Genomic DNA, 21,223 nt, shown 5'->3' with positions numbered 1-21,223 from the left:
TCACACAAACTCAAGCCCTTTTTGCTATTTGCAGTGGGAGTGTTAACGCTTGCCTGTGCTTCCCCATATGCTGCAAGCTCTCGGGCTGCGTGAACGCCCCGCACCCGGTGCCTCATTTCCCAATCTGCGCTGCCAGAAGCGTGGCGTGGGGGTTTATTTTTACCTGCTCTGTCTTCCCCTCCCTGAACCTGGCCGGGGGGCAGAGGGGAGCCCATGGCAGGGGGGTGCTGAGGGGTGAGGTGCCCCTCGGGCTCATGGAAGCAAGGGCCGTCGCGCCCCTCTCCTCACAGGCCTCCCGCCATGTTGCCCCCCCCGTCGCCTAGCAACACCCCCTTCCCCTCCAAGATGGCGGCAGGAAGGGGCTGGGGAGCGCCCACGTGACGCCGAGCGCAGGCGCGGCACCGCCCCGCTCCCCCCGCGGGCTGGCGCGCAGGCGCGGCGCGGAGGGGCGGGGCGGGCGCGGAGTGGCGCCTGCGCAGTAGCCGCGCGAGGGGAGAAGGGGGGGGAGAGGGAGGAGGGCGGTGTGGCGGCGGGGGGCGGGGGGAGGGGAGCGGAGCGCCGCGGAGCCGCCGCCGGGGCACCCAGCGGATCCCCAGCTCCGCCGCCGGGGCCCGCTCAGCCGCCGGGAGCACCCCGCGGCCCCCTCCTTGTGAGGGGAGCGGGGTGGGGGGAGGCCGGGAGCGGCCCGCTGCGGGGCCGGCACCACCACCACCACCACCACCACCACCACCACCATGTCCGGGCGCGGCCACAACAAGCTGCCGACCACCGAGCGCATCGTCAAGGGTGAGGGGCCGGGGGCGGCGAGGGCGCCCCCTGCCTGCGCGGGGGGCGCGCACTGACAGGGGGGGCGCCTGGGGGGCGAAACTCCCGGGGTGGAGGGGAGGGGGGCACGCTGGGTAAGGGGGAGCCTGGTTTTGGGGGGGGCATCCCCGGGTTGGGGGAGCCCTGGCCGGGACGGGAGAATGCCTGGAGCGGCGTGGGGGGCTGTTCTGGTGGGGTGCCCCTCCTAAGGGAGGGCGCTGGGGGGGCACCGCTTGTCTGGCAGAAACCTCTGCGGAGGAGGCTGGGGGGCAGCTTTGGTCTGGGGGGAACATCTCTGTTCTAAGGGGAGCCTGGGGGGGCACCTGCTCGGGGGGTCATTTTTGGGCTGGGGGAGGCACCCCTGGTCTAAGAGGATGAGCAATCCTGCACACCCCCCCACCCCCCCTTCCTCTGGTGCAGGTTCTCACCCTGGTGCAATGCAAGGATGGGGGGTGCAGTGCGTGGGTCTTGCAGAGTGGGGGTGATGGGTTGGGGGACCCCCAGCCCATCATGGGGCTGTGGACACACAGGTAGCGGGAGGCCACTGCCTGGCAGGCGGTGGCAAAGGCGGGGGGGGGGGGGGGCGGGATCCCCATCCTGGGGAGAGCCCAGCACCCGGAGGAGGGCAGGGACAGGGGCAATGGGCTCGGAGGGGAGAGGTGCCAGCCCAGGGAGGCAGCCGAGGCAGGCGTTGTGCTCCTTCACACCCATGAGGTCCTCGCCCCCCCCCAGCCTGGGGTGCCGAGACCCTGCTTTGGGTGGAAGCGGGGGCTGGCCTGGCCCTGCTTTGCATCTCCCCCTGAGGATTGGGGGGGTGAGAGCCCACCCTGCCCTCATTCCGACAGCTCCCTGCCTGCTTGCCTGTGTCTTGCCTCCCCCAAAGCCCTGTTCGCTCGTTCGATGCCCCGAGGCGGGTGCCAGCTGGCCCCCTCTTCAGGACCCGTTATAGTAGGTACTATTTTTGAAAGAGCAGAAGACATCGAAGCGGTTAACGAGGAGAGAAATACGTTAGCTGAGAAACTCCTGGATTAGGAGGAGGCTCGTATGATGTACATTTCGCTGCCCTAATTGATCTAGTGCCATTATCATACCCACGCATCGGGGAACATCCACTGCGCGCCTTCGCTTGCTTAAACTTTTGCTCAGCACCCACTGCTGTAGCCGAGAGGCACCCAGCTGTCAAAAGTTATACAATCGCCCAGTTATTAAAGCTTCTCGCCCGGACGGCTTGAATCGTTGCAGGCAGTCACGCTGCCCTGAGCCGGCTGATGAAAGGAGCGGTTTCCCAGGAATGGTTATAATATATGGGTATGGAGGTGTGCCCACCAGAGAGATGCACGCTGCCATCTCTACCTTCTCCTCTGGACGGGTCCAAGTGATTTTTTTAGCCTGTCATGTGGCCGATCACATGTTTAGATGTTAATAACCGTGGCCTCAAATGAAGGGAAAGTGGACTAGGGTGGCAGCCTGGACTTTGAGGCCCCTCAGGCTTGATTAGCTCTGTCCTGCTTGCGGGTGTTTTTCATGGGTTGCTTTCAGTGTGCCGCGCGAAATAAGGCTGGAGGGCTCATGGATTTGGGGGACCTGGGGTCTTCCCCAGAGCCGCGTGTGTGGTTTGGTGATTTGTAGGTCTGCAGGCAGCCCGAGTGGCCGGTGCGAACCATAAATCTCCTGCTAAATCCCAGGCAGCTGCGTGTGTTTAGGTTGGCCTTGTTCGGGGAAGGTAATGTCAATGCAGCCATTATGATTCAGCTGAGTCGTCCGTACCGACACGCTGTCCCTGATACTCGGGCTTCCAGATCCTGGGAAACCCTATCAGCAATCCTGCTGACGTTACCAACGCCGCTCGGGGGCTTGACAACCCTGCCGCATCCGGATGGCCCCCGCTAATTTTGGTAATTAGTCCATAGCCAGGTGGGGTGGAGGCTCGTGGCGTTGGCTGGAGCCTGCTCGCTCCGTGCACTAATGCTCCGAGAGCCGAGGGAACTTGTCAAGGAGAGCGTTTGATTTCCCCCAGGTACGCTTGGGACGCTGATTCGAGTGCTTCTAGAAATCGGGGGGAATAGCTTCTTCCGTGGCTGTGATTATTGTTTAAAGGTGGTGACATTGTTCGCGGTTATTAATAATTTAAACCTGAAGATAAAAGCTAATTTCGTTCAATTGGAAATGCCTACAATTAAGTAGGATGTAGAATTTTAACTATGTTTAACCTATATATTTACATCTCTAGAGCCCTGTGGAAGTGTTAACTATAATTATGTTTAGTCAGGAGAAATATAACGGTGTTTCCATTTGCCTCAGTTTCGTGCTTAAAATTGTACTTGGGTGACTTCATGTTCGTTATTAAAATCTCTAATTTTGGGCTATGTCAAGAATTGCTTTTTGGTAGCCCAGTTCTAGCAGCAAACCGATGGCTGATGTTAACCGTGATCATTAGTGTTCAAACTTGGTGCTCTCATGAGAACACTTGGGGTGGTTATGCTGGAGATCTGAGCAAGTAGCTAGGTCCGGTTATCTACGTTAGCCCAAAGGTAGGCTCGAATTAACTGATGGAGCCACAGCTTATGAAATACACGTTCTGCAGGCAGGCGGGCATGATGCTTTGAGCTGCTGCAATGCCCCTGAAGCACGTAGGTTGGATGCTCGAGGTCAGGACTCGGGCATGGTGGGTGCCTTTCCCCTCTCTGTGCCCCGTGAAAACAAACCTGCAGAGCTTTTTGTTGCACAGAAGTGATCCTGCTTCATTCCACCTCCGCCGAATCACACCTGCAAGGTGTGATGTCCTCTGGAAAGCAACGGCAGCGGTAAGCATAGCTGTGTGCTGCGAGGATCCTTTCCAAAGACACGTGAGCATGGCTGAATGGCGGAAACCCACCCAGCTTACTGTATTTGCGGTTGCATCCATGAAAAATTCTTTAAAAAAACAGGGTATTGGTGTTTAGACACTCTGGCTGAGCCAGAGCAAATAATCTAGAGCGATTTTCTAGGGGTGTGTGTTAGTAAAGTGTTGCACCATTACAAAGCTGGTGAACAAGGAGCAGCTAGGACTTGGTGCCCTCTTTTTGGCAGCCGTTGTGTGTCGGTAGTCAGTGTGATGTGCCTAATCCACGTTCTGTTCAGTAGTGCCTGTGCTGTGTTTTACAAATTACCGTTGCGTTTCTGCTTTTCTGTAGATGGCCAGGCTGAGCCATCGTCAGTAGGTTGATATTGAGAAATTGTGTGGTGGTGGTAAAGCTGGGACCGGTCCTGAGACTACATAGCTAAAGGTGTCCTGTAAACAAGTGGGGTTTCCAAGTTTGCGTTTTGCTGTCCTTTCATAAGCACTTGGGCTTTTTCAGGAACCTTTCTGCATATCTAGTTTATTTATCTAGTTTATTTTTTCCCAGCTGGAAGACATTTAAAGTTGGGGGGGCGGGGGGTGTAAGACCCCTGACGTGATGCTCTCTTACGTATCAGCTGTCTGGTTCGTGGTGTGAACATCCCAGATATGTTGTAGATCATCTGTTTAATACCTAATTAAGGTTTCTGGGAGTGAAGGAACGACGGGGCAATCTGAGCACGCTTGCCCCAGCAATATCTCATACCACGTGCGTGTTCAGCTCGGGTGAAGTCACGCTCGAACAGAAAACACCCGACGAGCTGCTCCCCTCCTCTCTGCACTGTGTCTTTGTAGCACGACGGAGATGCTGCTAGAGGTATGGAGTCCAATCCCGCGGGATTTGTTCAGCAAGGCTCCCGGTGCCTTCAACAGAAGCCATGCCTCTGGGGAGCCAAAAACCGGCGTCAGATCAATAGATGCTGTCTTCAGAGGCTTTGGAGAGCTTCCCCCGCACTGCTGCCAAGTGGATGGGGTTCAGAGGGTGTGCTAGTTCATCTTGCTGGCTGAAGACGCTTTCAGTTTATGAAGAACGTGTAGCTTTCTTCCTACCTTGTTTTTAATATGAACTACTACTCTTGAAATGCAGTTGGATGGTTGAGCATTGGGCTTTCTGCAGTTGCAGTAGGTTGGGAGCTGTATAGAATTTTTATAACAGAGCACACCCCAATACAGAAGTCAGAGTAGCTTTGTAATTGCATGCAAAGCAAGGGAAGGCTCAGGCAAATCTTAAATACAAGGGAAATTGTGGTTGTTGAAAAGAAGAAATACATAGTACCATCGCTGCGATTGCTGTTCGTTTCATGTTTGTCTTCTGTAACTCTTTAATTAGTTTGTCTTCTTTAGCGTTGTCATTTTGTAGCTGATGAGGAATATTTTGGGGAGAAAAGAGCTGCGAAAATGGCTAAAAATGGAGATAAAGGCCAAGGTGCATGCTCTCAGACCTTGGGCGTGCCAGAGGAAAAGTGCAAATACCATCTGAGTCAAGATGCGGTGGTGGGATCTCTAAAAAGCAAGTTGTGTCATAGTATAGCAACTTGTCTGGACGGAGCTCAAGAAGGTCTTGAGTGTAAATAGGCCTTAAAGCACAGACCCCGTGGGATCTCTCCAAATTACTTGGGAATCTGGTATTTTGGGGATCTTTCTTGCAGGAAAGATGCTTTGTTATTTGTAAATGGGATGTACTAAGAAAAGGGGCAGGTTTCTGGCTGTGCTGAGACTGGATGTTGCAGAATTGGTGCTGATTTTGCCAGATCATGTGGCACTTCATCCAAAAATGAATCAGAAGTCAAATGCAGCGCTAAGCAGCACTTCTGCAAACCTCTCAGGGTAACGCAAGCTGTTCAGCTCTAATATGCTTCGTGTAGCCCTCATCTGCCCCGAACAGAGCCAGTGGTACCTTTTTTGTGCATGAAACTTCCCAGAGCTGGGTTTCTTTATAGCCTGTAGCAGAGATGTTCTGTTGCCGTGCTAATTAACAGAAATGCCGCCGCTGGTGGCAAAACCTAAACCCCAACGCTAGCCTTGGGTACTAAAACCTGTTTAGAAAACTGTGATAAGGTGTCAGGGAAAGCAGACTGGGCTGTCTTTTTATTGATTTCCTCCGAGAATAACACCAGATGCTTCAGATTGGCGCTGGAGGTGGGATGGAGAGGAGGGAAGGTCGTGCCCCTCTGGAGCCCTCTGTGTTTAATATGTTTTTTCCGTTTCCCTGCTATCTGGATATCAGCCTGTGAAAGGTTAATCCCGTTCCCCCCATTCAAGGCTGTGCCAGCTGCTCGGAGGACCCATTCTCCGGCAGTTAGAACAAATGAGCCCACATTAGCTCGGTACCGTGCCAAAATAGTATTTTTCATTTAATAAAAGAAGGTGGGGTTGAGAGGAATTGGTCTCCTCTAGCTGTAATGTTTTTGGTGCTCGTTTGGTTGCATGGGCAGGAGAAGGCAGGCTGTTCCTTAGGAAGTAGGGCAGGGTGCTGGCTTAAAATAGCAATGAACGCTGGGCTGCTTGTGATGAAGGGAGCTATTTAGGTAAATCCTGGGGTCTTGGTGGGGGCAGAGCCGCCTGCTAATCTAAAGATACTCCTCGGAGACCTATATTTGTCCGGGATCCTTCCCAGCTTGGCTGGTTTTCCAGGTGTTCCCTGTTCGATCCCTTGCGCTCCTCTGCAGGTTGCATTGGGATGGCGGGTGTGTTTACTAGACGTACAGCGCGTTAATGTCTTGGATGGTAATGGAATTAGACATCATTAAGCAGTGGGAGCGAGGAAACAGGCTACGTAAAGGCATCAGCATTATCCTATAATGCAAGACTTGGCTCTGAATGGCTCTTGGAGGCCGGTCTGCCAGGCTTGCGGTGCCGAAGAGGCATATGCCGATGACACTTGAGAGCCAGGTCAGGTGTACTGCGAAAACCCTTTGGGGCAGGGAGCTTGGTGTAGTGGCAGAGGGAGGGATGGGGAGCAGCTCTGCACCCAGAGCATCTCTGGTTACGATGACATGGACCAGAGGTGAGATGGAGAGTGACAGATGGGTGCTCCTGGGTGCTCAAAAGCGCTAGGAAAAAGAAATCTCAGTGCAGCTTTTGAAGATTTCGCTGGCAGGGAGAGGAGCATCACGCTATCCGGGCTGCACTCTGACTTCAGACCTCCAGCCTCCGAAGCAAAACCTCGCTGTTGTCTCTAGCTGCCGCATCTCCAGCTATGAAGCCTTAATAGGATCTCGCTGTGTTTCCATTAGGAGCAGAGGTGGATGTGAGCGTGTTGAGTAATGCGACCTCTTCCAGCTGGGAGCCTGGATACGCCGCCGGGAGAGGGCTTGTGGGGGTTTATCTCTCCAGAAGTCTACATCAATCTCCTGGCTTCTGAGTGCTGCCTCCCCTTTAGAGAATACCTTTGCAATGGTGGTGGCTATAAGACATGAGTTTAAAGCACTTTCCCTGCTCCGAGCCGGATCTGGTGAGAGTGTGCAAGGATCTCCCCTGTGTAAGACAAGTGGTTCGGGGAGAATGTCAGGAAAACAGGGAAAAGTGGTATCAACAGTGATCCCAGTAAGAGTCTTTCGTTCCCTAGCCTGCTCTAGGATATATTCCCTTTTATCAGTCGCTGAGGTGTAGCGAACATGGTAAAATGGCTTCTCAAACAGCAGTGAGAATATTGTCCCAAAGGTGATGTCTTGCATATATATTGCAAAGGTTTCCTGGAGGAAGACCCTGAACAGCAGTGCAGAGGACTGGTTTTGCGGTTTCAGCGAAAACTGGGGGCTCCTGTCATCGAGCTCCGTCACTGGCACGTGAAGGTCTGTGAAGCTGCTCTGAAAGCATTGCTAGAACTTATTTAGCCCATTTATTGGGCTACTTACTCTTTGGTTTGCAAGAAAGCTGCCCTGGCTGATCTCCAGCGTGGCCGCTGGGAAGATTTTAATTAGTTTGCAGCTCCCTTCAGACCGTCTGCACCTCTGTGTGGTTATAAGGTGATACGTGGGTATAAATGTCAAACATTGGAGTAAGCGCATTGCAAGAAATGTTTTAACCAGTGCTATTTTGATCCAGTGCGAATGCAGCTCAGGTTGAAGCATTAAGGCGTGAGATGGGAAGAGAAACCGAGACCTCTATTGTGTGTGAATTGGTCTCTTTTTGCTGCAGTGGTGATTGCAAGTGCTCAAATTCTCATTTATTGATGATGTGACCACCTTTTGCTGGATGCCATGAAACAGTCGCTTCTCCAAGGGCCTGCAGGCTGGGCTCTGCATGCTTCTAGCACAGTGCTTGGGCTCCAGCCTGAGTTTTTCTGGGTCTTTTTTTTTTTTTTTTACGTTTCCCATGTGGAGCAGCCGATTACTGCCTACAACGTCATCCTGAGCGCGGTCTTGAAAGTACGCGATGTGCGAAATTGTGTCTGCTTAAAGTAGCTTTAAAACTGGAGCCAGCACCCCCTCCCCTGCCGCTGCCGGTGGTGGGGTCAGATTTACATTCATCAGCAGGTGGGGGATTTGCCTTTGACACAAAGACCCCGCTGTTCTTGTATTAATGATCTATTAGTGGACGTGCTGGCAGCTTGCTAACCTTGTGAAACAGGTGGTGAATTTCCCTGCCTGCTGACATCTAGGAATCCCCTCCCGTCTCCTTTGGTGAGCTCACTTTTTTTTAAGTAGCTGCAGCTGTTTGCTGTAGACCTCGGCCTTTTTCTTTTCCTTTTTTCTTTTTCACTCAAGCTTAGCAGTGACCCCCTCGAGTCGGCTGAGAGACCATCCCACCGATGGACCTGTTGAGAGGAGGACGCCAGGTTTGCTGTGGGTCAGTGTGTTGTCGAGTGATTCTTTTGTAGGAATACATGTATTTTTAATTGCTGGAAAGTCTATAGAGCTTGAGGCTCTCAAAAGAGATTTTTTTCCAGGCTGGTATTGAGGGCTTACGTGCTCTCCTTGACAGTTGTTGGTGAGTTGGCACTCGGTGATGTAAGGAGCCCGCGTCCCCAGCAGAGGAATTCGCTCTGGACGGATTGTCTCAATGACAATCCCAGGCAAATCCGCATCAGTGCTGGTCATTAAGAGAGGGACCTACGCGTAGCAATGCAGGCACTGGAAACTTGACAGACCTTGCAAGCAAGTACGATTCTACTGTCTGCATTGTTCCCAAGGAGGCTGAGGAAATTGAGTGCCCACCGAGTGAGGTTTTGAGAGGGTCTCTGAGCCGCACGGCGCTTTGGCAAGAGCAAGACTGGCACTGCAGCGTGGATCTGGGTCTTGGCTGCGGCCAAGGTTCGGCTTTCTTTTTGGTGGTGGGGCAGGAACCCCGGCATGAAGAGCTGATTGATGTGGGGAAAGCTTTGCGGATGGCTCTCCTGGCTGAGAGCTGGGTGGCTGATGTGCGGTGACAGTCTTAAGTCGCCTCTGTTCTAATTAAATACTCCCAGTTTTAATCTCACCCGGCTCCTTGAGGAGCGCAGAGAGGGAGCAGAGTGCCAGCTCCACCTTGCAGGTCAGCAGCCCGGCAAGGGGCCATCGTAGCTGCCTCTGGGCTTGCCTACTGTGGCAAACCTTGGCACACAACTCTGTCGGTGAACCCTCCTTGAGTAGCCGCGGTTTACTTTGGCAAAAGCACCCCTTTTTTTTCTCCTAGTCTGATAACACTATTTACTGTTGGTGCTAGATGTTTTGCCAGCAGAAGAACAGTTTAAGGATAATTGCCTTCTATCCCGATTAAAGTTTTTAGGAGTCCATGAGCTCAGTTCAGGTAGCTATAAGGTTTTAGAGGCTGTACAGCTTCTGAAATGCATGGATGGACTTTGATTTAGGTAGCTTTTATGATTTACTAGCCTCTTGGCATTGCAGTTAGTATTTCTGTGGGTCCGTGGGAGCTTTAAGCATGGCCTGGGTTATGCTTGTTTGGCACACAGTATGTTTGTATTTGCGTTTTGATGCAGAGGGCTGTCGCTTGCTTTTTTTGGAATTAAATGCACCTGGCTTCTGCATAGACTGTGTGTGCCAGATTCTAGTAACCGAGAGTCAACATGGCCTCAAAATTTGGGTGTTACTCCTCGAATGACTGAAAGGTAGTTGATAAGGTAAAGACAGATTTGCTGATGGGGTTCAGTTGATAAGTCTTTCTCAGTTTCGCTCGACTCTAGTATCGTGATGACTGTGTCTCTCCCCCTTTGAAGAAATCATTCAGCTTGGTAGAATTCAATGTACAATACAGATATTTTTAGGGTTATTGTGAGGAGATATTCTGGTTGTCCTACAAAAAGGAATCTGGCTCGAGGTAAGCAGCAGAGCAAGCTCTCTGAACCAGTTGCACACTGGGAGGCTGGCTTGAGCTCCAGCAGCACAGCTCCGACTAGTTTCGGATAAAACTGGGGCATTATGAACTGCATTTAATGCTCCTCTGTATTTGAAGGAGCTGCCATTCAGTAGGAATTTACACTTGCAAAATGGATGAGAAAGATACCCAAAGTCTTGTGTGCCAGATACTCTCTGTTAACGGGGACGGGGTGCGTGATGGTTTTGGTTGATGCTCAGCGCAGGAGCTGTGCGCAGGGCTGGGTCCTCCTGCAGCTCTTCCAGGGGTGGGAAAAACTCTTTTTGCTCCATTTTGTGTGTGCTTGGAGCCTCTGAAACCCAGGGTCTCTTATTCATCATGAAAAAGGAAAATTGCTACCCTTAGAAGAGTAGAAAGAACATGCAAAAGTTTGGAGGAGGGCGGACAGAAATGGCAGTAGTAATCGTTTATGGCTCTTGCTGCATTTATGCAAGGAGGGTGTTTGCTTTATTTAGTGTCTCTTCTGAGATGTTAATGTTATTTATGTTAGCGCAATCCGGTGGCAAGGGGCAAAGTTACTTATTTTCTCAGGTGGTAGGAGGCTGGAGGAGCAATATATTTGCTCCACTTCGTGATCACTTTGTTTCCACATAGCTTCTGTAGCTGGAGAGCAGTAGTTCTCTGACATAGCAGGGTCAGGGTGCCTGTGCCAGCACTGCTTCAGACTGAAAAATGACACAGATTATTTGTCAGGGCTTGGTCCAGGCTTTGAAAAATTGGTATCAAGCATACATCTGTTTTTGCAGACTCTCATGTAAACTTGCCCTGAGGCACCCCAAGGGAGAGAAAATTTCATGCAGACCAGCTTAGGGGTTCTTAAAGCAAAGACATCTCGACATTTTATGACCAGAAATTTGTATGGTTCATAATTTCAAGAAAATAAAGATTATTCCATGGAAAATTGGGTAGTTGCTACTAAATATTAGGACTAACAGCAGGTTTGAATGTGACTGTAGCTGCTGAGGTTCAACCCATCCTTGCTTTTGGTCTGGACCCCCTAATAGAGAAGCGCTGAAGCAGGTTGGCTAGAGCGTTGCTGTAGGTAACGATGGCATCCATCACTTGCCATCAAGGGTTTGTTCCCTGTTAATGACTGTGAAAGCTCTGCACGATCCTGAAACTTGAGCTTTCTGCAAGCACAAAATGGCATTGCTGTTGCCTTTCGTTGCTGAACTTCTCCAGGTTACTGACTCTCACCTGGCTCTGTTTGAGCCCTGGACTCAACTCTGAATAGCCGAATGTAGGTTAGGTGTGAACACAAATAGGAATGTCTGATAAAAATAACATTGGGCTATTTGGAAATTGGGGGGAAAAAAAAACCCCTGACCTGCTGCTCATGCTATGCACAGCTCAATGCAGGAGGCAGCTTTCTCTCTGCCTTTCAAAGGGGGTACGGACGGCCCCCATGCAGACTTTTCCCTGTGAACGTTTCTACCTTTGACAGCCAGATCTGGCGGCCAGATCTCCGTTGTGGCAGATGGACATCTGTCATCCCCAGTCGTCAAACCCTGAGCTGAACGTCCGTCAAATATTTCAGATGCCTTCTGAAGCAGAGGTGGAGAGGGTGCAGTAATGGGAAGCTGTTAGTACCTTACATCGTGTGTCCAAGCATAAGAAAAGACAGCTTTTACTTGTGCTTAGTTTTGTCTGAGCTGTACTGGCGCTTCAGAATGCCCAAAATGTACTTTTTTTTTCTCCCCAAAGTGCATCTGTAACCATCTGTTCAACTATCTATCTGCAATATCACTCATTTGATGAGGAGCAAGCAGGGAAGGGGGCTATTGCATTCAATGCTCTTCACATTCACTCCCAGATGGGTGTCAGGAGTCGCAAAGAAATCTCTCTCAAGTTTATTATTGAGCATGTTTAGTCTTGGATGATTTTTGGACTTGAAGCCCCACGCACCCCAGGGTAAGAGGACACCTATTCTTCCTTAGAAACCCAACCACTCAGGGAACAAACTGAGTTTTGCTGTAGCTGCCACTTCAGGCAAATAGCACTTGCTCCTTTTTCAGTAATGAATCTCGCTTTGTTGCTTTGTACAGTCGTCCAAGGGACTCTCAGATATATAAACAATAATTTAAGGATCACTTTGTTTTCTCTTCCATGGTACTGGCTCTTTCTGGAGGTGTGGATCAGTCAGCCCGGCTCTGTCTGCTGCTACTGCCTCTGGTCCTGGGAGGAGAGGATCTTTGCTTCGTTTCAACCGCTCTCTTAGGAAGATGCACGATAGATTATGTGGTCCAACCCAATCTGTGCTGGAAGAGCCATGGTGAAGCTTAATAGGGGCATAGCTTAAGTACGGGTGTAGAAATACAGCACGGGCTTTTTTCCTGGAGGAATATAGTCTTTTTGCACCGAGGGGCAAATGAATGGGCTGTGAGGCTCTGGTTTTGTAGAGCTGGTGGTAGAGAAGCAGCTTTTTGTCAAATTCTCCCATCCCTAACTATCCACGTCCTCTCAGAGTGTTGCGAATACCCACTTGCTCCTGGACTGGCAAATAAAATCTGCATTAATTTTGTAGTAAACGGAGTCTTGCACCATAGTCTAGCAAAGATACCACGGTCCTCTTACTGGATTCCCTCAAGCGCAGCTGACCTTTTAATCCATTTTATACCTCAAAAGTTCACTTGCATTTGTGTCCTTTTGTTTGTGATTTGGCGTACAGCGTACGTCCTGTTAGTACAGTGGGAATTGTAGTCTTTTCGCAGGAGCAATCTGCAGAGTGTGTTTTGATGCCCTTGCAAAATTGTAAGTCTCGGACCTAAAGATTTCACTATTTAAACTAGACTGGGTGCCACACATGGTTTTGTATACAAAGGGAAGATGGCACGAAGATCACCGCACTTGCTGCTCGCAATGTTGTGACTGTTTTATCCATCATTTTTGTCAATTATTGTCTGCGGGCAGCGCACAGAAGGAGCTGGCTCTGAGGATGAGTTTAGCACACTGTATCTTTGCGCTGCTTGGGCAGTCTATGACCAGGCACAGCATTTTTTTGTGAGATAAAGAGTTATTTCCCCATTTTGCAGATAGGAGCAGGAAGTGGGCAAGACTCTTCCACCCTTCTCAGCGCCCTGGGGCTGCAAGATTTCAGGTCAGCTTTTGCTCTGACGGCCGTGCCAGCGTTGCTCCCGCTGTCTGCGAGCCCAGGCTGGCTGCGGAAGGAGCCCCCTTCCTCCACACCCTCCCGCTGTGCTGGTCACTCCACCAGAGTTGAGCATGAATAAGGATAAAATTCAGATCTTTAAAAAAGTGGATATTTGTGCATCAGATAACCGCTTGCACTGAGTTGACTAAAGCCCTTACACGGGTTATGCTGGCTAACAGGATTACTTGCTTTGACAACACTAATTACTTAAGTACTCGTCCTCATCCCCTGCTGCATGGGGGAAACAGGCATCGCTGGGTTTCGGTTTTGCCCGCGCTTGGGCTCCAGTGCATGCTTCTCGTGACTCTCTGGTGCGTGGAGGATTTTTTTCATGCAGCCCCCACGAAGCTTTTGAAGTACTCGACAGCTCTGGGTGCACCGCGGCATGAGCGCCTGCTCCAACACTGCACGACCGGCTCGGGGAATTGAGAAATCTTTTTTGGGGTGGGTTACCAGGAAGCATAGCAAGTAGAAAACAGGCGATGCGGAGTAATCCCTTGCCTAGCGTGAGGTCTTTGTGTGTGTGTGCATCCCCAGCGTGGTGCTGGTGTCTCTGACATCTCTGGAGCAGGTTTTTTCTCCATGCTGGCTGCAGCCTGGCTGGCAGACAGGCACAGCAGAGGAGAAGCCGATTCCTTATCGTGCCCAGCTCCTTGTGGGAGTGGAGCCGTGCAAAGCCAGCAAGGGAACTTACATAAAAGTTCTTGGCTGCTCACATCGGCGTAGCCTCATATTTTATCTTGCATAACTCCGCTTGCTAGGGCTACCAAGAAAAGGCAGAGCAGAGCATGCCAGGAGCTTTTCATGGATCTCTTCTGAATTGTGTGATGGGCAGTACTGCTCTTGTGGTCGCATGCCATCTCCATTAAGCTCTCCGTCCCGACTTCTGTGGGCTTTTTACTTTGATAGGGTGGCTCCGGAGTCTGGGGCCGTGTTTGAAAGCCTGGGACGATGGGGAATATGGAGCTGAACAGTTCATACTTCTCTGTTCTCTTCCTTATAAATCGTTTGACCTTCAAGTGCTCTCTCACTTCCCTTGGAGTCAGATGGCAGATGCTAGGACAACTGCCCAGTTTGTAGAAGTACTTACAAATCATTTTCCAGTCACTTAATGGCAGGCAGTCCTAAAGCCTCCGTTGCCCCTTGCTCCAAGTCCCATGCCCACGTTTCCACCCAGCTCCTTTTGGCCTCCCTTGTTCCAGCTGAACCTATTTGTGTCAGACCTGCAGCTTCCCTCTGCCTCCTCCTGCAGTGCAAACGCTGCCGTCCTTACACAGATCCAGAGAGTGCAGGAGGGGAAAAATATGTGAAATTCTGCAAAATGTCAAGTTTTTCATCGGTAACCAGAGGGGTCACCTTTTTTTTTTCTTTTGGCTGGAGAGATGAGCAATATATGCAGTAAAAAAATGTTGTCCAACCTGTGTTGGCATAAGCAGGGGGCTTGCTTAAACGTCTTTAATTGGCAGCTCCGTGGGGAAAGCGCTGTGTGTGCCCTGGACCGTTCAAGGCATGCGGGGCACTTAGCAAGTACCCAGCAGAGCAAAACTTCCAAAGCGACCGATGAAAGAGGGCCACCTTATTGCGGGCACCGGCTCCCCTTTCATTATATCCGCTCTTGTTCTCCTCTGTCCTACATTTCACGTTATTTGAAAATTGATGTTCAGCTGCAAAGAATCTCTTGTGCTGCCTCTCTGCTTTTTCTCTCTGCCCCCTGGGTTTCCAAGTGAAATAGCTGCTCTATTTGCATTTAAAAGAGATCGGTTGCATTACTGTTAGTCACTGTGTTATTTGACCAGCACTATCGTTTTGCCTGTTAAATTCAACATAGTTTGGCATATGGGATATCTTTACTGGGTGCTGGGTAAGGACATCAACTTCATTTGCATATCAGATATTTTTCTTCTCTAGCTGGATTACAGTTAAGTGCAAATCTGTCTTTCACCACATGACATGATCGCATCAGAAGCGGGAGATGTGGAAGCGATGGTACATTATCTAGTGAGTGGGTTTCGTTACACGCGGCATGTGTTGGAGGTACTGCTTACTCAGAAGCAGGCTGGCACCGGCATCATTAAAATGGCTGTAAAAGGCCCGTTTGCCTTCCAGATTTTGGGGTGGTCTGGGGGATGCCCAGCAAAGATCAGGCGGTCTGTCTGGCTGCCTGCGGTCTTCCGGACAGCGGTGCCTCCAAGACCTTTTGCAGAGTTGTGCCCTGTCCCTAAGGCCGGGAGGGTGAGCGGCAGCTCCCTGAGGTACCCGCACGGGGGTAAGACGCTTTTCTTGGGGCTGTGCGTGCAGCACGAGTGTGCAACGCCCCAGGGAGCACCCCAAAGCAAAACCCATCCCAGCATCTCATCCTCATCCGTACTGCAGGATCGCTCCCTCGGCAGGGCTTGGTCGTAATCGTTTTGGTCCTGCTGTGACCTGGGGGTGTTGAAAGGGCTGAAGCCGGAGGACCGAGGAGGTGCTGGTTATTCGAGATGTTTTGAGAAGGAAATGGACTCCGGGACCTGAGATGATCTCTGTGCTGCATCGCTGTGATAAGATGCAAATTGCTCTGTGGTGCGCGGGAGCCGGCAGCTGGGCCATGCGTTTGGGGCTGTTTGACAGGATTTCGCTTCCAATTTTTCTCTTTTTCCCAAACATCCAGGCCTCCTTCCTGGAATTTATTTTAAATCAAGACACTATATAGCTTTTAAATATTATACGGGCGTCATGCGTTCTCCATCTTCTTCTTTTTTAAATTAGCCAGGCCCAGGAGAAGGTAGATGAGGAAGTCAGATGGGTCTCACTTGTAACTATTATTTTTGTTTCCTATGCTTCGTTTCTGCTAGGGGTCACCTTCTCACAAATAATACAATTGCCTGGCATGAAACTAATAATAATGGCTTTTGATGGGGTGTTTTTCTATCTAGATTTAAAAAACAGGGAATGTGTGGCAAATAGATGAGGCCTTAACTTGCCCTAAATGTTGGGTTCCATCAAGATTTACCAATTACTAAGCTTGGGGTTAAGTTTTTTGAACTGGCCCATACTGAGAGGTGCGAGATTGTTGCCTGGTAAAGGCAGCTGCTGCTTTATGGGTATGTGTGGTTTCCTGATAAGCGAGAATTTTACATATTGGTCCTCCTACCTTAATTGCCAGTTCCTGGGAACCGGTGTGTTTTTCTCCTGCTTTAGGTGATATTTGCATGCAGTCCTGTTTTAGTGCAACGTTACGATGACAACTAACCCCACTGAATTAGGAGACAGCTTTGGTGCCTGTGTTTTCTGCGGATGCATATGGCATTTAGTCTGCATGCAGTGGCTTTTTAAACATGCTGAGGGAAGTATTCAGTTGCTCTGGCAGCATAGCTTTTCTTCTTTCCGTATTTGAGAGCATAATTTCAGTGAAAGTATGTTTCTGAGTGTATGCTCGTCTTGAGGCTTGGAATGAAAGCCTCCTGCTGAAAAGACTGTAATTCTTTCCCCCTCCCCCCGAAAAGAGACATGTTGCTAACTTCTTCACTTCCATTTCCAGCTGTCCCATTTCCTCCCACGCAGCGGCTCACTCTGAAGGAGGTGTTTGAGGATGGGAAGCCTAGGCTTGACGTCTTGAAGAGCCACTTGGTAAAGGAAGGGCGCCTGGAAGAGGATGCGGCGCTGAAGATCATCAACGATGGGGCTGCCATCCTTAGGCACGAGAAGACAATGATTGAAGTGGAGGCTCCGATCACAGGTCAGAGAGCTTTCTGCGGCTGGAGTCCTAAATAAGGGCCATCTAGGAAGCACGAGCTGCTCAAAGTAGCAGGTTTTCTGCTGTGTTCCTTCCATCAGCAAGGTTTTTTAAATTGCCTGAACTCTCAGAAGAGAGGATTTTGCTGGTGTAGATTGAGTACATCTTTGCAGAAGCTGGGTGTAAAGCAGGGGTGGCTGGGGTCAGAGCACAGCCATGCTATGCTCCTTGTTGCTGTCATGACCTTTCTTTTCTTAGCATGTAATTCTGTCCCTCTTTTGTGCTGTTCTTCCTCCCCTAGTGTGCGGTGACATTCATGGGCAGTTTTTTGACCTGATGAAGTTGTTTGAAGTCGGAGGATCACCCAATAACACCCGCTACCTCTTCCTGGGAGACTACGTGGACAGAGGCTACTTCAGTATAGAGGTGACAAATTAAGTTGAGCCTTTAGCTAGTACTAAACTAGCCGAAAGTGTTGAACTAAACTAGCAAATACAGACCTCTCTTATGCTGGATTTTACGCTCTAGTCTATCTGCGTGCAAGGAAGAACATGTTGTAGGTAACTTACGGTATGATTTTTGGCGGAAAAGTGATGTCCAAATGCCAAAACAGTCATTTGTGATGTCCAAATGATTTTGAAATGGATCCTCACCCAGTGACAGAGTTAAACAGCAGCAGTGGGGTTAATGACTAAACTCTAGCTTCTGAACTCGAGTTTTAATATCACTTGTAGCTGTCAGTCAGGGGAACAAGAGGGAGAGTTGATTGTATGTTGCAGGCAACAGGATCCTACCAGGCAGTGGGAAGCAAATGTTTAAAAACTTGCAGGATTCGGCTTAGCAGGGAAAAGAAAGCGCTACACTACTGAGTCACTGCTTCCCTACTGTCCCCCTGAAAGCATCAACCTTGCAATGCCAGAGATGGGGTCAGGAGAAAGGAGCAATAAATCACCTGGGTGGTTGTACATCTCGCTGTGACCCGGGAGCTTAGTGCCGAGGCATTTAATTGTGTATCTAGCCATGCTGTGCCTGTGTGACAATCTGCCTTGTCACAATAACGCTGTCACCTTACAGACATCAGCCAAACATCTGCCATTGTGTTCGGATTTTGCAGCTCTGTGGGATGCCACCAACCAAGTATGGGGTAATGCTGCAAGTTCTTGGTCTTAAACGGCAAAGTAATCGATGGGTCCCCGTGGTTGCTGCTGGCTCACTGAAGGCCTGGGAGCGACTGAGCAGGCAGTATGGGAGAGCTATTGGCAAATGCTGCAAACCCCAAGGGATTGCCGCCTTCTGGTTTCGCAGAGGCAGAGCCGCGTGGAAAAGGAGTGCTTATTCCAGTTGGAGGCAACGTAATGGGGGCCATCTGGGGGAACAGGGGCATAAAAGGTGGCAAAACTGGCCTGGAATAACAGAGTAAGTGGTTTCTCTTCGAAGAGGGAGGGTGTATACCGCAGTGCAGGAATAGCTGAGCTGTTGGGTCTGCAGAGGAATCTTTCTCAGTTAAATTTTGGGGAGGAACTCTCACGGACAGCGATGAAGGCGGTTAATGCAAGTGCTTCTTTGAAGGATTCTGCAGAGGATTTAGGAGGGTACCGCCAAGAGCTTGTGCTTTAGCAGCATTCTGGCTTACTTCCAGCCTTGTGCTTCGTGTGTTCCTAAATACTGACGGTGAGCCAAAGTGTGACGACAAGCAGTTTCCGGGGTAGTGGGGACGGATGCTCGAAAGGTGGGGTTGCGGCTGTTGGGATTTCTGGTGGTGCTGGCAGGAGGAGCCCCGTAACCCCTGGGGAGGAAGGGGAAGAACAGGCATCTGACCGCTTGTTGAAATGGCTTGGCTTGCACAAATTGAGTTTGCAGTTTAAGTGTATTTACCTGGAAAAGAGATTATATTATAGCACAGCAACTCTGAGCTAAGATGTGGATTTTTTTTTTTTGTATTAACCAAGAAACCTTCAAACGAGAGTTGTCGTACCCTGTGTCTACACATGAATTTTACAGATTCTGGGTGGTGAAGTGCTTCTCCCACTCTCTGCTCTTACCCAGCGATTGATCTGACAGGGGGATTTTACTCCCAGATCTGCAGGAGTGAGTGCCTGAGTTGGGGATCTGTGCCCTTGTCGATCAGTGCCCTCGTCTCTCGATGCTGTGATAGTATGGAAGAATTCCAGGGGGATGGATGATGAGCCTGCCTTGGAGAACAGAGGTGGTGGGAAGAGGCGGGGGGTTGTTTGGTTGGTTTTTTTTGAGGAGGAAGGTCTGAAAATTATAGGTGAACCTCATCAGGTCTCTGTTGTGGCCTGACACTCTGAGCCAGGGCCTGTGCCTGGCAGCCCAGTGTTTTCGGGCTCAAGACCCTTGGGGCCGTCGGTCTTCATCAGCTCTGAGCAGAAAGTTTTTATTTCATGCTGCTCTTGACTCTCCTCCTTCCCCTTTCCCCCCGCATCTGCAGAGGGAAAGCCACCGAGCACTCCGTTACCCCACAGAGCTAGCATTGATCTTTCATGAATCGGGGTGGGCTTTGATTAGTACATGCGGGGGCTGATCCAAATGTCACTGATAAAGCAGAATCTAGAAGGCTTGATTCCCTTATTCCTATTGATGCGTGCCTCTTCTTTCCACCTACTGCAAAGTGCAGCCGATGTGTTTTAAGAGATTCCCACCTAGGTGTGCAGAAACTGGTTTCTATAGTGAAACCACATGAGGTTTGCAGCTGGTGTGGAGGATCGCAACAAGCAAAGAGTTAACAATGCAGAATGGGTGTCTTTGCATTATATTTTTTTTAATAAAGACTTCTGTAAAATTCAAAGCTGTAGCAGCTGGACTGTGAAGTGCGGAGATTGCTGATCTGTGAGCGTTTTGGGTTTGGAGTTTTGATCGCTGTATCCCGGAGGCTCAGGTGATGGAAGGGCATCCAGGTTTCTCTGTGCTTTTACCGCTGGGAAGGTGGAGAGAGCCAGCATCATCAGGCTTTCATGAGTCACCGCACAAACTTGTGCATCCATGTGCTGGGTGGGGAATATTATCGAGTGCCTGCCCAGAGCAGCTGATAATCATGACCTTTTAACTGAATGAAATAGGAGGTAATTGTATAATTGCATCCTGATGCAGGCAATCAGGAAACAAGATGCAAAACTGGGGGCCAAGGAGGTGTTAAGGTAAACTGTGTTGCTTGTTAGCAGCCCAAATAACCCTTGCAAGCTTTCCCCATTGCTGTGAGTATTTGGTTGTCAAGGTAAAAGGAGCAGTTTGTGGCTCAGACAAAACCTTTAAAAACCCCGAAAGCCTCTGTTCATCAGCTCAGCTGGGTGTCTTCAACAAATTATTTCTGGGCCTCTGGCTTAGGGAAATTCTCATTTAAAAACGTTCATTCCCAGTAAGTATAATGAGGCCATGAAGCGTGGTTTGGTCGGTTTGGTTTTTTGTTGTGTTTTTTTTTTTTTTAAAGAAAAGAGTTGTGGGGGGAGAGGGGAGGGAAGCAACCGTGTGAAAGCTGAGACGGCTGATGTCTAGTGGAAGAGGACTCCGCAAAAGCGTTTGCTTTCAGTCCGTACCACAAAGCCCGCTGCGACAGCGAGACTAACCGGCCACGGCCTCAAATGTTGTAGTGACGGGGTTGACAGGCAGCACGGAAATTGGGCTGAACGCCTCCATTTGGAGATGCTGATGAGACAGCATCCTGATGAAGGATTCTCTCCTCAGTCTGCAAGCGGGAAAGACGCTTCCTTCAAAGTGCTTTAAGCTTTTAGTTACATCTCCTAGCCCTTACGCAAGAGAGGTCTGTGCCCATGTTAGCCGATGAGGGACTGTCCTGGTCCGTGAAGCCAGAACTGCTGGAATACAATGCATAGAATTGTTTTATTAAATTATAAAGTGAAACAATTAGTATGACCAAAAATAGAATCTATGGAAAGAGTAGATTTGTCAGTAAAGATGGCATGATAATGGCATACACCTTTGCCAGACTAGTTTTTCAAATCCAGTTACAATGGCACATGTGATCATTGTCTAATTATGGAATTGTACGTACAGTAATCTTGCCAGGATCGAGTGCACTGTTTTATCCAGAATAATATTAAAGCGATCCAGTCAATGTTGTAAGGTGCGAGCGAAGGTAGATTGGTGGACCGAACATGGGACCGAGATGCAGGAGTTTTGCCGTGCTGTTTCTTCTGTGCCGGCTCCGGGAAGAGCTGGCAGGCTCGATGTTTATAGCTTTCCTGTAAATGCCAGGGTTTTGTAAATGGTGTGAGAGATTACGGTGTGGCTTGTGGTGGGCAGGTTTGGCAGCAGCCCCTCTTGCATTTGCTTTGGGTTGCAGGTAGCAATTCCTCTCGCAGTTCCCCCACCGTTACCTGCC

The 21,223-nt window shown here is 50.0% G+C and overlaps 1 protein-coding gene across 4 annotated transcripts in view; it reads left to right on the top strand.

The window, feature by feature from the left end:
• Positions 1 to 539: 539 nt before the first annotated feature.
• The window catches only part of PPP3CC (protein phosphatase 3 catalytic subunit gamma), a 35,165-nt gene continuing 14,481 nt past the window's right edge, over positions 540 to 21,223 (top strand). For all 4 annotated transcript variants that reach the window (XM_072845997.1, XM_072845995.1, XM_072845996.1 and 1 more), the window contains exons 1-3: positions 540 to 786; positions 16,669 to 16,866; positions 17,165 to 17,289. In XM_072845997.1, the coding sequence (XP_072702098.1) occupies positions 735 to 786; positions 16,669 to 16,866; positions 17,165 to 17,289 (375 nt within the window). In that variant the 5' untranslated portion in view covers positions 540 to 734. The remainder of the gene's footprint in view (positions 787 to 16,668; positions 16,867 to 17,164; positions 17,290 to 21,223) is intronic.

The sequence above is a fragment of the Ciconia boyciana genome, chromosome 25 (assembly GCF_034638445.1).
Source record: "Ciconia boyciana chromosome 25, ASM3463844v1, whole genome shotgun sequence".
NCBI classification, from domain to species: domain Eukaryota; kingdom Metazoa; phylum Chordata; class Aves; order Ciconiiformes; family Ciconiidae; genus Ciconia; species Ciconia boyciana.
This window is presented reverse-complemented; position numbering and strand designations above follow the sequence as displayed.